The sequence below is a fragment of the Larus michahellis genome, chromosome 18 (assembly GCF_964199755.1).
Source record: "Larus michahellis chromosome 18, bLarMic1.1, whole genome shotgun sequence".
Classification (NCBI taxonomy): Eukaryota; Metazoa; Chordata; class Aves; order Charadriiformes; family Laridae; genus Larus; species Larus michahellis.
The window spans coordinates 593,548-609,554 of NC_133913.1; the positions used below are offsets into that span (position 1 = coordinate 593,548).

Below are 16,007 nucleotides of genomic sequence, written 5' to 3' on the forward strand. Positions count from 1 at the left end.
AGGGCAGAGGGGCCGGAGGTGTCACACACCCCCCCCCCCGGCCAACCTTGGACCCCCCCAACAGCCTGAACTCTCCCCAAACCCTCCCAGGAGCTCTGGAAAACGTTACCATCGCTGGGGGCTCGGGCTGGGGCGGGCAGAAATCTCCATTTTTAAATTTATTTTCTTTTTTTTTTTTTCTTCTTTTTTTTTTTTTTTTAAATTCTGAAAGGTCTGGATTTTCAAAGCGAGTACTTCAACCCCAGCTTCCCTTCACCATATCTCTGTTCGCTTGGGGTTTTTTAACCTAAAAGGCAAAGACAGAAGCAAATTCAACCGGAGAAGCGGGTTCAGCCCCAGCAATCGCCCCTGAGGTTCTCTAGGGAATTCCATTTATTCATTTCTTTGGAATTTAAAAATCCCCAAACTCTTAACAAAGGGCATCTACACGGGACGGGCTCCATTTTCAGTGGGTTCAAAACTTGAGGCTACAAAGTTTATGTTAAATTGCAATTTCTTGGCCATATTTGCCAGTTACGGCTCCTACATGGAAACGGGGGGAAATCAAGGCATTTCCCTCACTCCAGGCTGGAAATTGGGAAATACATTCCTTCTCCCAGGTGTGCTCGAATTGATTAAGTCGTCTCAGCTTTAAACCTCATGGATGAAATTTACTGGCAAATTGTTGACGACTAATTTAACGACTAATTATTTCTAGTTTTTCCAGCAGGAAATCACCAGAACGCCTTCATTTCCAAGGGGCTGGAGCTCTCAGAGGTGTGAGATCAGCAGCAGAGAGCTCTCGGCTCAGAGCTGGGGGCTCACGGAACCAAAGGGAAGAAGAACACAAGTTTATTTCCCTTTTTGGTAACCAAAAAAGTAGCAACAAACCGAATCCCATTAAACTCGACATCCTCAGAAAGGAGCATTCATCCCGCCTTTCCATTTCCATTCCCCGCTGCAAACAAGGGCGCTGCTAATTTTTTTTAATGATACTAAAACTTTGAAACCAGACCTGTTTTAAGGAGAAGGGAACGATCTGAAGACTGGATTAAAAGCATATTTTGTCTCAGCATTCGAGACAGCGTCTTTATTTTAATGGAAAAGAACTGGCAAGCTTTTTTTCACCTTAATTTTCAGAGAATCCAAACACCGGGCGGGAGAAAGGCGCATTTTTCAGTTCATGCTGACAAACAAAGAAATCCCACTCGCTGTTATCAAAAAATTCTAAAATATTTCATTACAAACAATTAATTGCACGATTATGCACGGGTAAAGAGAACGTTTCGCCAGTGTGAAAACACGGATTTGAAACAAAGACTTGGGGGGGGAAAAAAAAAAAAAAAGAAAAAGCCAATTTTAAGATTTCTCCATCCATTTCTATCCACTCCACTCAACCCCTCAGGTCACTAACACCGACGAATTCCCACCTCTGCTCGGGAGCACACGGACCCTCCGGACCCTCGGAACCTCCGAGGGGCTCGTGGGGAGCTTTACTGCAAAATACTCTTTTCCTTTTAAACCTACGGGCTGTTATCAACCCAAATCCCTCTCCTCCCCCCCCAATCGCTTGGTTTCATTCTCTCTGGTCGACTCACTTCCACATTCCTCATATTTGGAATGTCTGCTTGATGGATTCACTTTCCCCCCCCGCCCCCTCCTCCCCCCTTCATTCATTCATTCTTTCGACCCCACCGACTTCGGGCTTTTCAGCTTCCCAGCTCCAACCCCCCCCGACCGATCCTTCCTCTGAACTAGGAAAACTCAATTATTTTTTTTTTTTTTTACCCTTAAAGAATCTTTTCTTTTTTTAACCTTCTGAAAAAATAAAGCAGGCAATAATTTTTAAGATTATTTTTTTTAAAAATCTTCTTAAGTTTCTCCAAGTTTTCCTATCAGCACAGACAAATCAAAAATAACTCCCCAACAGCAATCAGATGCTTTAAACAAAATCTAAACTAACTTTAAAACTCTTTTTTATTTTCTTTTAACAAAACGACGTATTTATCAGCACTGACTTTTCTTTACAGTCTGATACTCCTAAAGTATTTCATTAAAATGGTTCCCCGTGATCATTAACATAATTTGCAGCGTTAAGTGTTATTTGAAGAATCACTGTAATTAAACAACTCTAAAACACTTTATCCTTCTTGGCTATTTTGGTGCGGCAGCTACACGCACCAATCACTTCTTGGGCCATATTAACACGTGCACTATTTTTTAATTAATTTCTACCACGGGTTTAGGGGACAGGAGAGATTTTAACGAAGGAAATACACCAGCGGGAAAGATTTATTTACAACACGCGATTTCACCGGCCACTTTCGTTTCCAAAAAACCACTTTTCCTATTTGCACTTTCAACCAGAAGAAAAGGCGACCGAAAAGCCAACTTTTCTTTTTTTTTTATTTTATTTTATAAATTAACTGGAAAACGCACCAACGCTCACGACTTGTTTTCCCACATTTCTAAAGGGAGGGAGGAAAAAAAAATAAAAAAATTAATAGCGGGTTGGGGGGGGGGGGGAGGCTGTTTGGTTTAGATCCCACCAAACCCATCTGATTTTGTCCTCCCTGCTCACACGTAATTAACCATTTCCTGTTCATGTGCCTTCAAACTGGAAAATCCAGTCTTAAAAACAAGCAGAAAGGAAAGGAGGAGAAGAAAAAAAAATAAAAAATAAAGTTGCTTTTGAGGCAGCCCCCCTTCCATCATCTCAGCCCTTATCCAGGGAGGCCGGGGGGGGGGGGGGGGAGCAAAATACACCAGATTCCCCCCAAAAAAAGCTCTTTTTGGGGGTGACCAACCTGCCAAGTTTACAAGCAGTTGCCAAAAAGTTGCTTTTATTCCGACCAGAAACACAAACGACTTCCCCCAAAGTGAGACAAAGTAACGGCGGCGGCTGCGAGGGCGGCGGGGACCCCCCCGGGACCGACACCCCCCGGGACCGACACCCCCTCCCCGGGAAACCCCCCCCTGCCCCGCCGGGACCCCCCCGGAGCGACCGGCGGCGGACGCGGCTCCCGGCGCTTCAAAAGCGGCACCGGGGGGGGGGGATGGGGGTTGTTAAATGAGCCCCCCAAAAAGGGTTTTAGCAGCAAAATGCAGGTTTTAAGGAGACGCGGGAGAAAAGCAAACCGCGACCTTCCTTCCACCTATTGTAAAGTTACACACACACACACCCCCCCCCCGCATTTCTTTGCGTTAACCAGCACAGAAATAATCCCACTTTCAGTGAATTTTTCCCCGCACGCTCTTGGGGGACGAGACCTGCTCCCCCCAACCCATTGATTATCCAGCAGCACTGAGAAAAAATAAAAAATTGAGTGTGGCTGGGGGTTTTTTTTGAGCGTTATTCTGTTCCCCCTCCCGGGGTAATTTGCCTTTCCAATAACACCCCTTTGCTCACCGATAATGAAGCCCCAGCAAGTCACCCAGCGCTGTAACGAGCCCTAGCGACCCCCCCTCAATGAGGTGATAAAAAATAAATAATAATAATAAAATCCTGTGTAGGAAATTATTAAATGGATTTTTTTTCCCTTTTTGGGGGTGGGGTGCAGGGGGATCAGCCCACTCTGCCGTTATTAGCCAGGGCTGTGAAGTTGGGTATACCCCCCCCAACAAAGCCAATGGAGGGGGGACACCCCAAAACTGGACTCCCACCCAACGGGGATGGGAAGAAGAGAGGGGGTCATGGAGAGCCGGAGGAGCTGGGAGAGTTTGGGGAGGAAGAGTTGGCTTCGCCCCCTCCCTCCGCGCCGTAACCGCCTCGTCACGTGGCCGACGCGGGTTTCGGGCTGTGCGATCCAACGTGGACTCTTTGGGCTTGGGGACTAACTGGCCCACAGCCTCGGTGGCCACCCCTTGAGTTGGAAATGGGGAAGGTTCTCCACCCAAAAAAAATAATAATAAAAAAATTAAAACCTCTTTATAATTGCGATTTAAGGCGGGGAGCGCGGTGGCGGGGCCGCTCCGGTGTCCGGCGCCCAACAACAAAGGGCCAAGAAGATGGAGAGGGTCGGGCTGGGCAAGGCCGGCAGTGGGCGAAGCCGCTCGGCAGGTAGATAGAAACCACCCAGAAAAGCATTTTTTGCCCCAAAATAAAATTTGCCGGTGGGCAGGAGCTAGGCCAGCGCCCCGCACTCACCAGGGTTTAAAGCCCTCCCCAGCATGGCACGGCGAGACCGGCCCCATGTGGGGCTTTTTCTTCCTTTTCTTTAGGTCCTCACCATCAAATGCTGGCAATTTTCACTTTTTTAATTTTTTTTTTTTTACTTTTTTTTTTTTTTTTAATTTTTACAGTTCTCTTGGAAAACAAAAGATTTCGCCCATTTTGCAGCAGAGGAGGTGAGCGAGGTTTGGAAATTCTTCCAGTGCCACAAGTTTGAAAATCCCAACCCAAAACGCCTCAGCCATCCATCACCTTGGGCGAGCTGCTGGATAATTGTTTAACCATTTCTGGGTGGGTTTTCTTTTTTTTAAAGATAAAAAAAAACCCAAACACAACCAACTTGCTCACAGAGGAAGTTTTCTTTTTAAGGAGGAAAAAAAAAGCAAACAAACAAACAGAAATTAAATGTTGAGCCTCAAAACTGCCTCTCACCTCGCTGGGGACGCGTCTGAAGCCAAATCACCAACATCTCTAATTTCACATGCACATATTTGGGTATCATTCTTTTGCCTTACATTAATTTATTTTTTTTCTCCCCCAACAGAAATTTAAAAAAAATAATTAAGAAAAACAAAAAAAAAGAAATTAAAACACTGTATTACCTTTGCTTTTTAGGTACTGAATGTTCAATCTCTAGCTGTTTTCCATGAAGCTCCACTTTCCCTAAAAACAAAATGTGGCTGTTTTTTAAAATCTGGGTGGAGTGGTCCGAAAGCTTTGGATAACACACTATCACGTGAAACCTCCCAATTTAATTCAAATTACGACGAACTACGCACAAATACATTTTCCGATTCCTTTACAAGTGCATTTTATTCAACATAAGGCTGGCTTCAAATGGGGAGCGCTGGGAGGGAGGGGGGAGTGAACCGGCCGGACAATGTTCCTTAGGAATATTTAATTCCTTAGTTCAGCCCGCTCGGAGCGCAAAAAAATGAGGAATAACGTTTTGAGGCCAGTTCTTCGCTTTTCTTTAATTCCGCCTTCTTTAAGCCCTGCAAGAAGTCCCTCGGGCCGATTTCTTCCGCCCCCCCCCCCCCCATTAAAAGGCTCAAAAACCGTAACCCCGCGGCAGGAGTGGATTTCCCTCTGCAAATGGAGGGGGTTTCGGTGCCGCTGGGTTGTGATGATGATTTTATATTTATTTTTCAGAGGCGGGGGGAGAAGAGGGGAAGAGCCCGGCGGGAGGAGCCCGGGCCGAGGGAAGGGGGCGGGAAAAAAAATATTAAAAATTCAAGTATTTTAAAAATTATCTGCTTCCCGGGGGAGCTGCTTTTTTTTTTTCTACGCCCCCCGCCCCCCCCATCTCCCTGCGAGCAGCATGGCGACCTTCGCGCTCCTCCACACATCACATGCCCCAGGAAACCCAGTTTCAAATCAAAATGGCCAAAGTCCCAGCCCACCCCCCCCGCCCCCCCCCCACGCCAGCACCGCGCCGGGACCCCCCCGCACCCACCCCCGCCGGGGCGACCGCTCCGCGCCCTGCGGGGAGATACGTGGGGTGGGGGGGACACCACACACACCACCCATGCGGGGCAACGGGGGGTTGCGTGGGGGTGGCTCCCCCCCACCCCCACGCTGCTCGTTTTTGGGGTGGGGGTGGGAGGGGAGCGGGGTCGCAGCGGCCGCTGCTGGAAGCCCCGACGGGGCGCACCGCTTTGGGGCGGGATGGCGGGGTGCTGCGCCCCGCGGGGGGGGTGTTGAGGCCCGGGGGGGGTCGGCAGCTCTGCGGGGGGAGGAGGACGGGGAGGGGGGGGGGTGTAAAGGCGCTTACCCGAAAAAGTTTCGATGGCTTTCATGGCCCACTGCTCGTCGGGACAGTCCACAAAGGCATAGCCCGACTTGACCAGGAACTGCCCGCTGAAGGAGATCTTGTGGTCGTTGAAGACTTTCTCCAAGTCGGCCGGAGTCACGTTCTCGTTGAGGTTCCCGATGTAAAGCTTGTTCATGGTGGCGGAGAAACTGGGGGGGAGGGCGGGGGTTGGGGGGGGAGGGGGGGGGCGGCGGCGGGGCTCGGAGCGCAGCTCCCGGGGGGCTCCAGCGGCCGCCCGCGCCGTCGGGCTCCGGCCGCCCCTCAGCCGGCGGGGGAAGGGGAAGGGGAGGGGGGGGCTCTTTTTAACCTCCCTTCTTTTTTATGTTGTTTTTTCCCCTTTTTTCTTTGGCTGGATTCTTTTTTTTTCCCCCCCTTTTTGGGGGGCGGCGGCTGTTGGGAAAAGGGAGGGGGGGGGGGAAGGGGAGGGGGGGGCGGCTCCGGCGGGTGGCGGCGGGCAGGGCGGTGGCGCCGGTGTCGGGGGGCCCCCAAGTCGCCGGAGCGGCACCGGAGTGTCACCGGACGCCGCTCGCAGCCCGGGCACCGCCTCTAAATAAAACCGACCTGGAAAATGAGTGAAAATGTTTGCGGGAGGAAGCCACGTGGTGATGCGGGAGGGCCCGGCCCCCGGGGGGGAGGGGCCGGGGCTGGGGGGTTGGGGGGGGCGGGGGGGAGGGGGCGGCCGCCACTTATTTATTTATTTTAATTTAAATACTACGTTATTTACCTCCCCCACGCACACACCACCCACCCCCTTCCGAGCATCCACCCGCTGTCCCGTGGGGGTGTCGTGTCGTTCCCCCCCCCCGCCCCAAACCCGCCCAGCCCCGTCCCGTCGGAGGCACTTTCCCATCTGCTGCAGCCCCCCGCCCCCACCGCGCCCCTCCCCCACCGCGCCCCTCCCCCACCCCTTTCCCCCGGTGCCTCAATGGGATTTTTCTGGGTGTAAAAAACTTCGGCATCAAAGGGGCCGGGAGGTCCCCTGGCGCCAGGGGATTGGGGATGGAAGCAAAGGGGGGGACACGGCCCGCCCCCCCCCGGGGCTGGCCCGGCCCGGCGGGGCGGCTGGGGGAGCCCCCCGGGGGGGTTATTGTCCACGGCATTGTTTTAAGCCCTTCATGTGCAGCCCCGCGGAAGCCTTGGGGGAAGGTGGCGGCGGCGGCGGCGGCCGGGGGGGGGGGCTCCTCCCGGCACAAAAGGGCCCCACGGTGGAGGAGGGCCCGTTCCCCGACGGGGCTGGGCTGGGAAGGCGCGGGGCGGGGGGGGGCGACCCTTTTCCCTCCCCGCCTGCCTTTTCTGGAGACTTTTATTTTTAGGCTCAAGATGAGTTGAAAATAGCAGCGAACCCCCCCCACACACCCACCCGCCCCCCCCGCGGCCTTCCTGCCTCCCCGACGGGGCGGGCGGGGGAGCCCCGGTGCGCCGGGGCCGGGATGCTGCCGGGCGGGGGCGGCTCGGCGTGTCCCCCCCCCTCCTCCCCGCCGTGTCCCCCCTCTCCGTCCCTCCCGCCGCGCTGCAAGTAGAGACACGGTGCGGCCCCCCTGCGCCCGCGGTTCAACGGGGACGTTCCCCGGGAAAACCCACTCCGGGGGCTCCGCGCCGCCCGCCCTCCCCCCACCCACCCCGCCTCGGGAAAAATTTTTTAAAAATTAAAAAAAATTCCCGAAGAGAGGATTTTCGCCCGTTGCGGGCAAGGCTGGGCTGGGCTGGGCGCTCTCCGGGCGCGGCTCCCCCGGGCGGCTCCGCGCTCCCTGCGCGGCCGCGCAGCCGGTTCCGCGCCCCCCGCCCCCCGCCGCCTCTCGGGGCGGCCGCGCTGCGGGGCCGGGGGGGGCGGCGGGCGGGTTCGGGTGTTCCCTCGGTGTTACGCGGCCGGGATGTGCTGGGCTCTGTTGCTAAATATTTATTTTTTCGTATTAGTTCAATATTTTTTGTTGCTGTTTGGGGAAGAGCCTCGCGGCGCGTTGGTCGGTAAATAAATCTGAGATTTCTCGGGAATCGGAAGTTTGTGTGAACCTGAAGAAACAGACGCACATGCCCGGGGACATGTGCATGTGCTACAGCCTCCGAGGAAACGCGTTAAAATGAGCGATAAAAACCCTGGGAAATGGCCATTTAAAGCCCAAAGCCTTTGGTTTCCCCTCCCGTGTCCCCTCCCTTCCCTCATCCCGGGATCTTCGCCTTAAAACCCTGTGGCTGCTGCACACCAGGGGAAGTTTGGTTCCATCCTTCCAGCTGCGTTATTTGGCTCTCCCGAAATTACCAAACGCAATTAAAAGGAGGAGCCCGAGCAGGAGCATCGCTGCCCCCACCTCTGCCCCCCCACCCTGGGGCTGATCCAAGCTCTAAACTCACACAGGTGAAAAGAAGAGAGCAAGAAAATTGGGAAATCAAATTTCCCTGCAGCTCAGGAAAAGGCACTTGGAGCCTGGCTGCGAATTGGAGGGGGCACCGTCCCCCAGTGACCCCCCCCAGCCGCAGCTGAAAGAAATGATCCTCTGTCTGCTTCCCATCTATTTCTAATCTCCACCAGAATACTTTTGTCGTTGGTTTTATTGGTTTACCCACTACCTTCCCCGTGTAACATAATCCTTTGCGATGATGAAATGAAGGAAACCAACCCTAAAAAAAAAAAAAAAAAAAAAAAAGAAAAAAAGGGGGGAAAAAAAAGGAAAAAAATCCAAACAAAGAGGGAAGTCTTCAATTTCGATGTGCAACAAGAAGGGCTATCAGTCAGCCTCCTCCCCTCGCTGGAGCATTCCAGATGCAAGGTATTTAGGGAATGCAAAGAGCAGGGACTGAATCATTGATCTGCTGGGGGGGGACAGGGCTGAGCTCCCCCCAGGCCAGGAACTGGGGGGGACAGGGCTGTCCCCAGCCCAATCCCAGCCCTGCAACACCCCCCAACGCCCCCCCAAAAGGGGAGCAGCTCCCCCCTCCCTGACTGAAATGGTCCCAGCAACTGCAGCAGGAATCCAGTGGGATTTCTGGAGCCAGGGAAGGGCTGAGCAGCAGCCTGAACCCGGGCGCTGTCACTCAGAAACACCCCCCTGGCCTTTTTCCTCCCCCAGGATTTTCTTCGATTGGGTTGGAGTTTTAAAAACCCCTCTGAGGAGTTGATTTTATTATTTTTATTTTTCACAAACTTTTTCAAATTTTACTGCCTCACTCCCCCATCAACGTAAAGCTGCTTCTGGCTTTATACATAAAATCTAATTTGGGGAAAAATTGTTTGGTTTTTTTTGTTTTAAAGATTTAAATCTTTGAAATCAGGTAGAAACGGTCCGAATGACTTTTTACAATTTATTTACAAATTCAAATAATTATTGTTGCCACTTAGGAGTTTGGGGAAAGCCCTTTAGGGCGAAGGTTGAAGCCGGGTGGGAAACGGTGCAGCCGAGGCTCCGCGAGCCGGGGCTGGTGCCAAAGGGTGTCATTGCTGCCGGCTGCTCCAGTGCTGCTCCTCTGAGGCACAAGATAGCCAAAAGCATTATTTTTATGACAAATTAGCAGCAAACAAGAACAGATTAGATTCTGTTGTTTTTCTGCCAGTTACCGTTTGAATTTTCTTTAATTTGTTGTTTGGGGGGTTTTTATGTGTTTTGGTTTTTTTTAATCTCTGTTGGTATCACTTGTATTTAATTTGGCCACCACTAAAGATGCACCCAGAACCCCCAGAAACTTTGAAAAAAATCTTCATTTTCTAAAGTTTGAAAATATGCATTAATTGCTATCTAATAAATACGGGCTGAAAGTTTTCAGTAAAATACACAGGTCATAAAGGAAAAAAAAATAAGAATTTTGTTTTCACAGAATCTGTTCCAATCAAATCCCAACTAGCGGAAATAATCTGAGTACGGAGAGAGCCTGTCCTCAGGACATAGGTGAGAATTCAACAGAATAAGGAGAGCGAGGGTTACAGTTGGGAAATATTTCCTTTTGCTTAAGTGGAATCCCAGTTTAAACCACCTTTTGTTCGGTTTTTATTATGTGGAAAATATTCATGGCTGGAAAAAGCAGCTCATATCTGAGAAGATCCAGTTGATTAAAGCTCAGTGTTGATAAACTGGGTAAGAATTGGACTCGCTATGAAACGAAGAGTTTGCTTTAAAACAAAATTAAGGTTTGAAGTAGCTGGTTGATGATCTCCGGGTTCTCTGGGCGTTGGGAGCAGCCTCCCGGCGTTTCCACGCGGCTTGGTTGGGGCGCAGGAGCATCCCCAGCCCCGGGGAAGGGGCTGAGCCGGGGGGAGCGCCCCTCCACTCCCCGCAGGGCTCGGGGAGCACCAGTGCGGAAGGTGGAAGTGGTTAAACCCCCAACTGGCTCCAAAACCTGCCCGTCCCCTAAACATTTTAGTGCTTCAGCTAAAAACAAAGCAAATGCTGCAACAAACCCTGCCTCCAGAACCGGCTCCCATCCTGCAAAATCCTGTCGTTCTGCCACCGAAAAAGCTGGAGGCGCTTTAGAACCAACCCAAGGGAAAACCACAACCCAACAACCATTTGCTTCTCCCCCAGCAAAACAACAATTTCGCTGCCCCCCAAGTGCCCGGGGGGCAGGTTTTGGGGCTCCCACCCGCGCGGGGCGCTCGGCTCCGCCGGGGGCTGGGGCTGGTGGGGCTTCTCCCGGGACCACCACCTGAATTCTCCGCTGGGCTTTGCAAAGCCGGGGAGAACTCTTCGAATTTCCACACCCCAAAGCCGCTTTGCGTAGATTTCTTTTCTTTTCTTTTTTCCCCCACACCCCACACCCAATGGAAATGGTTCCGTTTGGGGTTTTCTGCCCTTTTCCTTGGGTAAGCGGTGAACTCCCGACGCGAGGAACGGAAAACGCTGCTCAGAATGAGCCCCGAAACGTGGTTGTTCAGAGAGTCCCTTTAATTTTCAGTTTTTCCCCCAAATGAATACACCACCACTTCTTCACAGCAGACCTCTCCAACCTGTGAATTTGGTTTTTCTTCCTCAAAAAAATCACCGGGAGCAGCTGGACGGAGGGACAGGTAGCTGGAGCAGCCATTCCAGCTGGGGGTGGCTGGCGCGGTGGGGGGAAGTTTTGGTCTTGGGACAAGGATGAGCCAAACCAACGTGGCTGAGAAAACGTGGTGGGGGATGAATCCTGCCGCTGCTGAACTCCCCCTGACCTTATATCGAGTAGGAGCCGCTCTTTTGAACCCCCCCCTCCAAACGTTTGCAGCACTTCCATAGCACAGATGAAATGTTTTCCTTGCAGTAACTGCAGGTATTTGTATCAGATTTCCTCCAGTCTGAAATAAATGCATTTCTATCAGATCTGTGCCCCGCCAGGACAAATCTGGGGGCCCTGTGATCTCCAGTCCCCATTTAAATCCCCCGAAGAGCCGCGGGCTCTCCAGCACTCGCTGCTCTTCATCCCCCACTTCCTAACCCCCCTGGAGCAGGAGGCAGGGGAGGCTCAGCCACTCGTGCCACCGCGTTTTCCCCTAATTCTTTATACCCAAAACAAGTGTATCCCGGGAGGTGGGAAGCCGCGCGGCAACGCTTTCTGTTGTGGGTCGCTTTAAAAAATATAGGTCATTTCACAATCGAAACCTTGACCCGTACCCACCGCCTGCGCCGGGGCACCCGCACCGCTGGGCTGCCGCGGAGGGGATGCGAGGAGAGCAGCGAGGGCACGAGATGGAAATAATTTCACGTTACTGAACCGGCCACTTGGGCAGGCGCCTTGCCGTGGACCGGGCTGTCTAGTTTCTCGTCCTGCTGGTACACACTTGGGATTTAGCGGGACTGATTATTTCCTCTCCTTTCCTGCAGTTCCATCGCTCTGATCTCCCCAGCTGGGCGGTTCTGGCTCTGCCCGGGCTGGAAGCGGGAATAAAGGATGGTTTTCACATGAAGGTAGCTGCCGCGGGGTAAAGCACCAACGGATTAAAGCCCAGGTAGTTTGAATGCTGGAGCGAGTCCGGACCATCTCGGCAGCCTCAGGGAGCAGTGACGGTGCTCCCTACGCAGAGGTAGAAGTGGCAGTCGTGAGATTTTTTTTTACGTGCAATTCAGCGGTTCAAATAAATCTTCCCCACACGGATGTTCCAGGTGCTTCACGGGCTTTGTGTTACAGCAGGTACCGTCCTGTAGGTCCCTGCTCCTGGCGGGTACGACAAACATTTAAGGAAAAAAGAAAGAAGCAGAGCGCACAGCAAGGAGAAGTCCATATTCCCCACGTTTTATGGTCCCCATTTTGACTTGTTTTGGGGTTTTTTTTCCTCCCAAAGGAACTGGCAACCAGGAAGGCTCTGAGACAGCCGCCCCAGCGAGCTGGATTCGTCGAGAACAAGCGCTGGAGCCTTAAAAGGCCCTAGGGTTTGTTTGCAGTTACAAGGGAGTATTGGCATTTAAACCCATAGCTGGTATTTTGCCATTGTGAAAAAACCTGTTCCATTCCCGCGAGCGCTGGGGGGGGCAGGTCCGAGCCCGGAAGGGAGCGTGGCGCTCGGGGCTCCAAAGATGCCCCATAAATCCAGCCCCTGTCCCCGGCGCAGCCCAACGCGAGCGCTGGGCAGGGCTGAGCACGGGGACGGGATGAGGAGCCGGGCAAACCCTCGCCGCCTTCGGCTGGAGCCAAAGCTGCTTCCGCCAAGTTTTGGGAAGTCTGAGCCTCCTGGCAGAGTCCTGCTCCCCTCCCGACAGCACCAGCCATTGCTGCGCGGGAAGCAGAAGATTCTGATGGGATACAGAAGATGCTGATGGGATGCAGCAGATGCCCCATGGGATACAGAAGCAGCCCTGTGGTAGCCAAAGCTGCGAGCGGCCACTGGGACCCCAGGCAGCTCCGGGAAGGGAGAGGAAAGCTGGAGACTGGCTGTGGGGTCAGGGTTTGGGGAAAAGGAGTCTCATGTTTAGGATTTACGCTCTGCCAAGGTGCAGCAGGGTGAGTGAGAATAAAGTGTGTAAGAGTAAGTGCGAGGTGTGTAAGTGTAAGAGGGTGCGAGGCGTCACTGCTGGTGTTTCAGGGAGACAAATGAGCTCCCCAGAAAAGCTGTGAGTGTCTCGACACCTTTGACAGCAGCAAAATTGAGTTAAGAACAGAATCGATCTTGAATCGGGACCAGAGTTTGAATGATACTCCGATGCCTGTGATTTCAGGGGTTGAAAACTTTAAAATCCCTCCTCCCTCTCTCCCTGCGATCTGAGGAGCAGAGCAAAGGCGAATACTGGCCGATCGTAGCCAGATGCGATGAGGAATCTCGGATCAGCCTAACGCTTGCACACCCAATGGAGCAGAAAGTGTGATTTTCGCCTGGGACATGGACACCTGAAGCCCCTCTCTGGCAGAGCAGAGGAGCCCGGAGCGGTGCCGCACAAAACAGAGCCAAAGAGCGTGGCTCCAGAGGGAAAGGGAAAAACCTTACTGACCGCATCCGCTGGGAACAGGAGAGAGGGGTAAACCGTGCCAGCGAAGGCGAGATGTTCGAGCTAAACGCTCAGTAGGTGGGAAGTTTGCAGCATTTCCATTCCTGAAAACTTTTGGGAATTGATGAGACCGGTCCTTTCAGAGCGATTTAAGCGGAGCGGAGGCTGCCCGGGAGCAGGGGAGGGAATGGATGACCTCCTAAGGTCACTTCAAGCCCTGTTTTCCGTGAGTACGGGGACAGCTAATACTTGAAATGCTTTGTAATCAAAGTTGCCCTTGAGACTGTTCGGTGTCTCCCAGCGGAGCCGAAGGACGCTTTCGGTGGCGCAGCTGTGATCTTCCCAACGCATTCCCCAATTCCCGAACCCCCAACTCCCCGAGGCAGGTCGGCGGTGAGGAGGAGCAGGGCTCGCTCGCGAAGCCCGGGGGGGATGCAGCAGGGCAGCCCCAGTCTCCTGTCGAATTTCCAGGGAGACAAGTGCCGCGGATGGGGGAAACCTGAAGTGTCTCCCGTCCCCAGCCGGGACCCAGCTGAAGTTTGTGGAATGATTTATGGAGAAGGCAGGAGACCGCGGACGATGCTACAAGGGTTGCGCTGCCGTGGTGGGCTGGGGCTGGCGAGGAGCGATGTTGGCGTCGATAACAAGCCCCCCATGGCCCCCGAGAAAGCAGACGTGGGCACGTGGCCCTTCCCCGGGCTGGCGCTTCCCTCCTTGCCTCCGCGCTTCCCAGTGCCAAGCGGCCACGCGGAGCTTCGACCAGTGGATATCACACAGCCAGAACGAAACACGGACGGCGCCCACCCGTCCTTGGAAATAACTTGTGCATATCCGCTTTTTCATTTGAAAGACTGAGAAATTGTAGCGTGATGCTGCTGTCCCAACTGCGTGACGCGCAGATGCCCTGAAATAGCCATAACCATGAACCTGGCTCAACACTTAATGTTGCTGGATATTTATTTCACTCTATTAACTTTATATCCTACAGAGGCACTTAATGAGAGGAAAACAAATAGGTTGCGCTTTGGAGAAACAAGATATCCAAGTTGGCTGGGAGTGAAGTACCCAGAATACATATAATAAAGGCACCGGGATAAACTATTCTGTTTTATTGATTAGCAACTGTGCCGGGAGTGTGAATTGGTCGCTTGTAACTACTGTAGTGCATCATTTATTACAGCGGGCACGGCGCTCCCGCATGGGCGACGAGCTTCTGGAGAGCCTGGCACGCTCGTGTGCTGCGAGCGAAAGGACCGAGCCACGTGTTAAGTGGTTCCTGTGAGCGTAGTAATTACTCCCTAATAGCACCCGACCCTTAATCGACACTAATAACGTCCTTCTGAGCCTTTACCTTAATGCAACATGGATGCAACACTTCTTTGCTGGAGGGGCTGGTTGTGCCGGGGAGTCGGAGAACGACAGCAAGATCCAGCCTCTGCCGGGCGGGGGTGGGACGAATGCGGCTCATCCTGCGTCTCCTGGAGCAGGAACACGGGTCCTGCTCGAAACCTGCTGTGTCTGACGCTCCGTCCCGGCAGCGCTTCTCAGAGGGGCAGAAAAACCCTCCGCTTTTCAGGCAGGAGCTGCAAAAGGGGCAGCCTTTGCGTGGAGAGATGCACCTCATCGCACTGGGTTTCTGCACGTGTTTGGGACAAGATACAGCGGGGGCACCGTGCCAGCACAGCGAAACCCCCTCCCACGCCGAAACCGCCAGCACTTCACTTTTGCCATTATTACCGCAATTCCGTTAAGGGCTGCCTCTTGCTCAGCCCCGTCACCCAGAAATCCGCCGCCTTCCCCACAAAAATCCCTGCTGCAGCTGAGCCAGCACAAACCTGGGAGGACACACACACACACCCCCACACACACACCCCCCTCCCGCAGCCAGGTGTGCGGGGCCCTGCTCCCAGCAGCTCAGAATTCCACGAAAACAAAAACAAAAACAAACAAACAAACAAACAAACCCAAACAGGCTGGCAGACCCGAGGGGAAGGCTGAAACTTGGATGACCTCCTCCAAAAGTTGGGGCTGCCCGGGGGGGACCGCACTGCGGAGGGGACCGCGCTCCGTGAGCCAGCGCAGCCAGCCCCGGGCGCTGCCGTGCCAGCGGGAGCAGAGCTCAGCGCGGGATTTGGGCTGGCATGGGCTTAACCTGCCCCGCTGCTTCAACGGACCGGGGCTGGGCGCGATGGGGATCGCAGAGCAGCAGGTACGCGCCCGCCAGCGGTCCCTGAAGAGGATTTATGTGTTAAAATGTCATGGGTGCAGTTCTCCCGGAGACATGCGGGGCAGCGGGGCAGCTCAGACCGCGGGGAGGATATTTTGCCAGGAGACGGTCCCGGCAGAGCTGATGGGGAGTGGATTTACCCCCTGCGCTCTGGTGGCACGAGGAACATCTGCAGAACATCTGCTCTCCTGGAGCCAGCTGTGCAGGGGCAGGGCGAGGTGCTGGCCTCGCTGACCCGTGTCCCCAGCAGGCGCAGAGCCACGGGGAAACTCCATCACTCACGGGGGCAGAAAGAGCCAAACGGGGGCTCAGCTCCAGCCCCTGCCCCTCACTGCCCACGGGCACCTGCTCTGCCACCACCCTCCACCTCCTCAACCAGCGCTGCCTCCCCGTTTCCTACCAGTGTCCCATCTGCCACTCTCCATCCTAAGTGTTCTC

At 53.6% G+C, this 16,007-nt stretch overlaps 1 protein-coding gene across 1 annotated transcript in view; it reads right to left on the reverse strand.

The window, feature by feature from the left end:
• Window positions 1–6,434, reverse strand: part of IGF2BP1 (insulin like growth factor 2 mRNA binding protein 1) — a 30,781-nt gene extending 24,347 nt beyond the window's left edge. Inside the window, exons 1-2 of the mRNA XM_074561734.1 lie at window positions 5,925–6,434; window positions 4,753–4,813 (exon numbers count right to left, since the gene is read on the reverse strand). Of these exons, the coding sequence (XP_074417835.1) occupies window positions 4,753–4,813; window positions 5,925–6,099 (236 nt within the window). The 5' untranslated portion in view covers window positions 6,100–6,434. The remainder of the gene's footprint in view (window positions 1–4,752; window positions 4,814–5,924) is intronic.
• Between the last annotated feature and the right edge of the window lie 9,573 nt (window positions 6,435–16,007).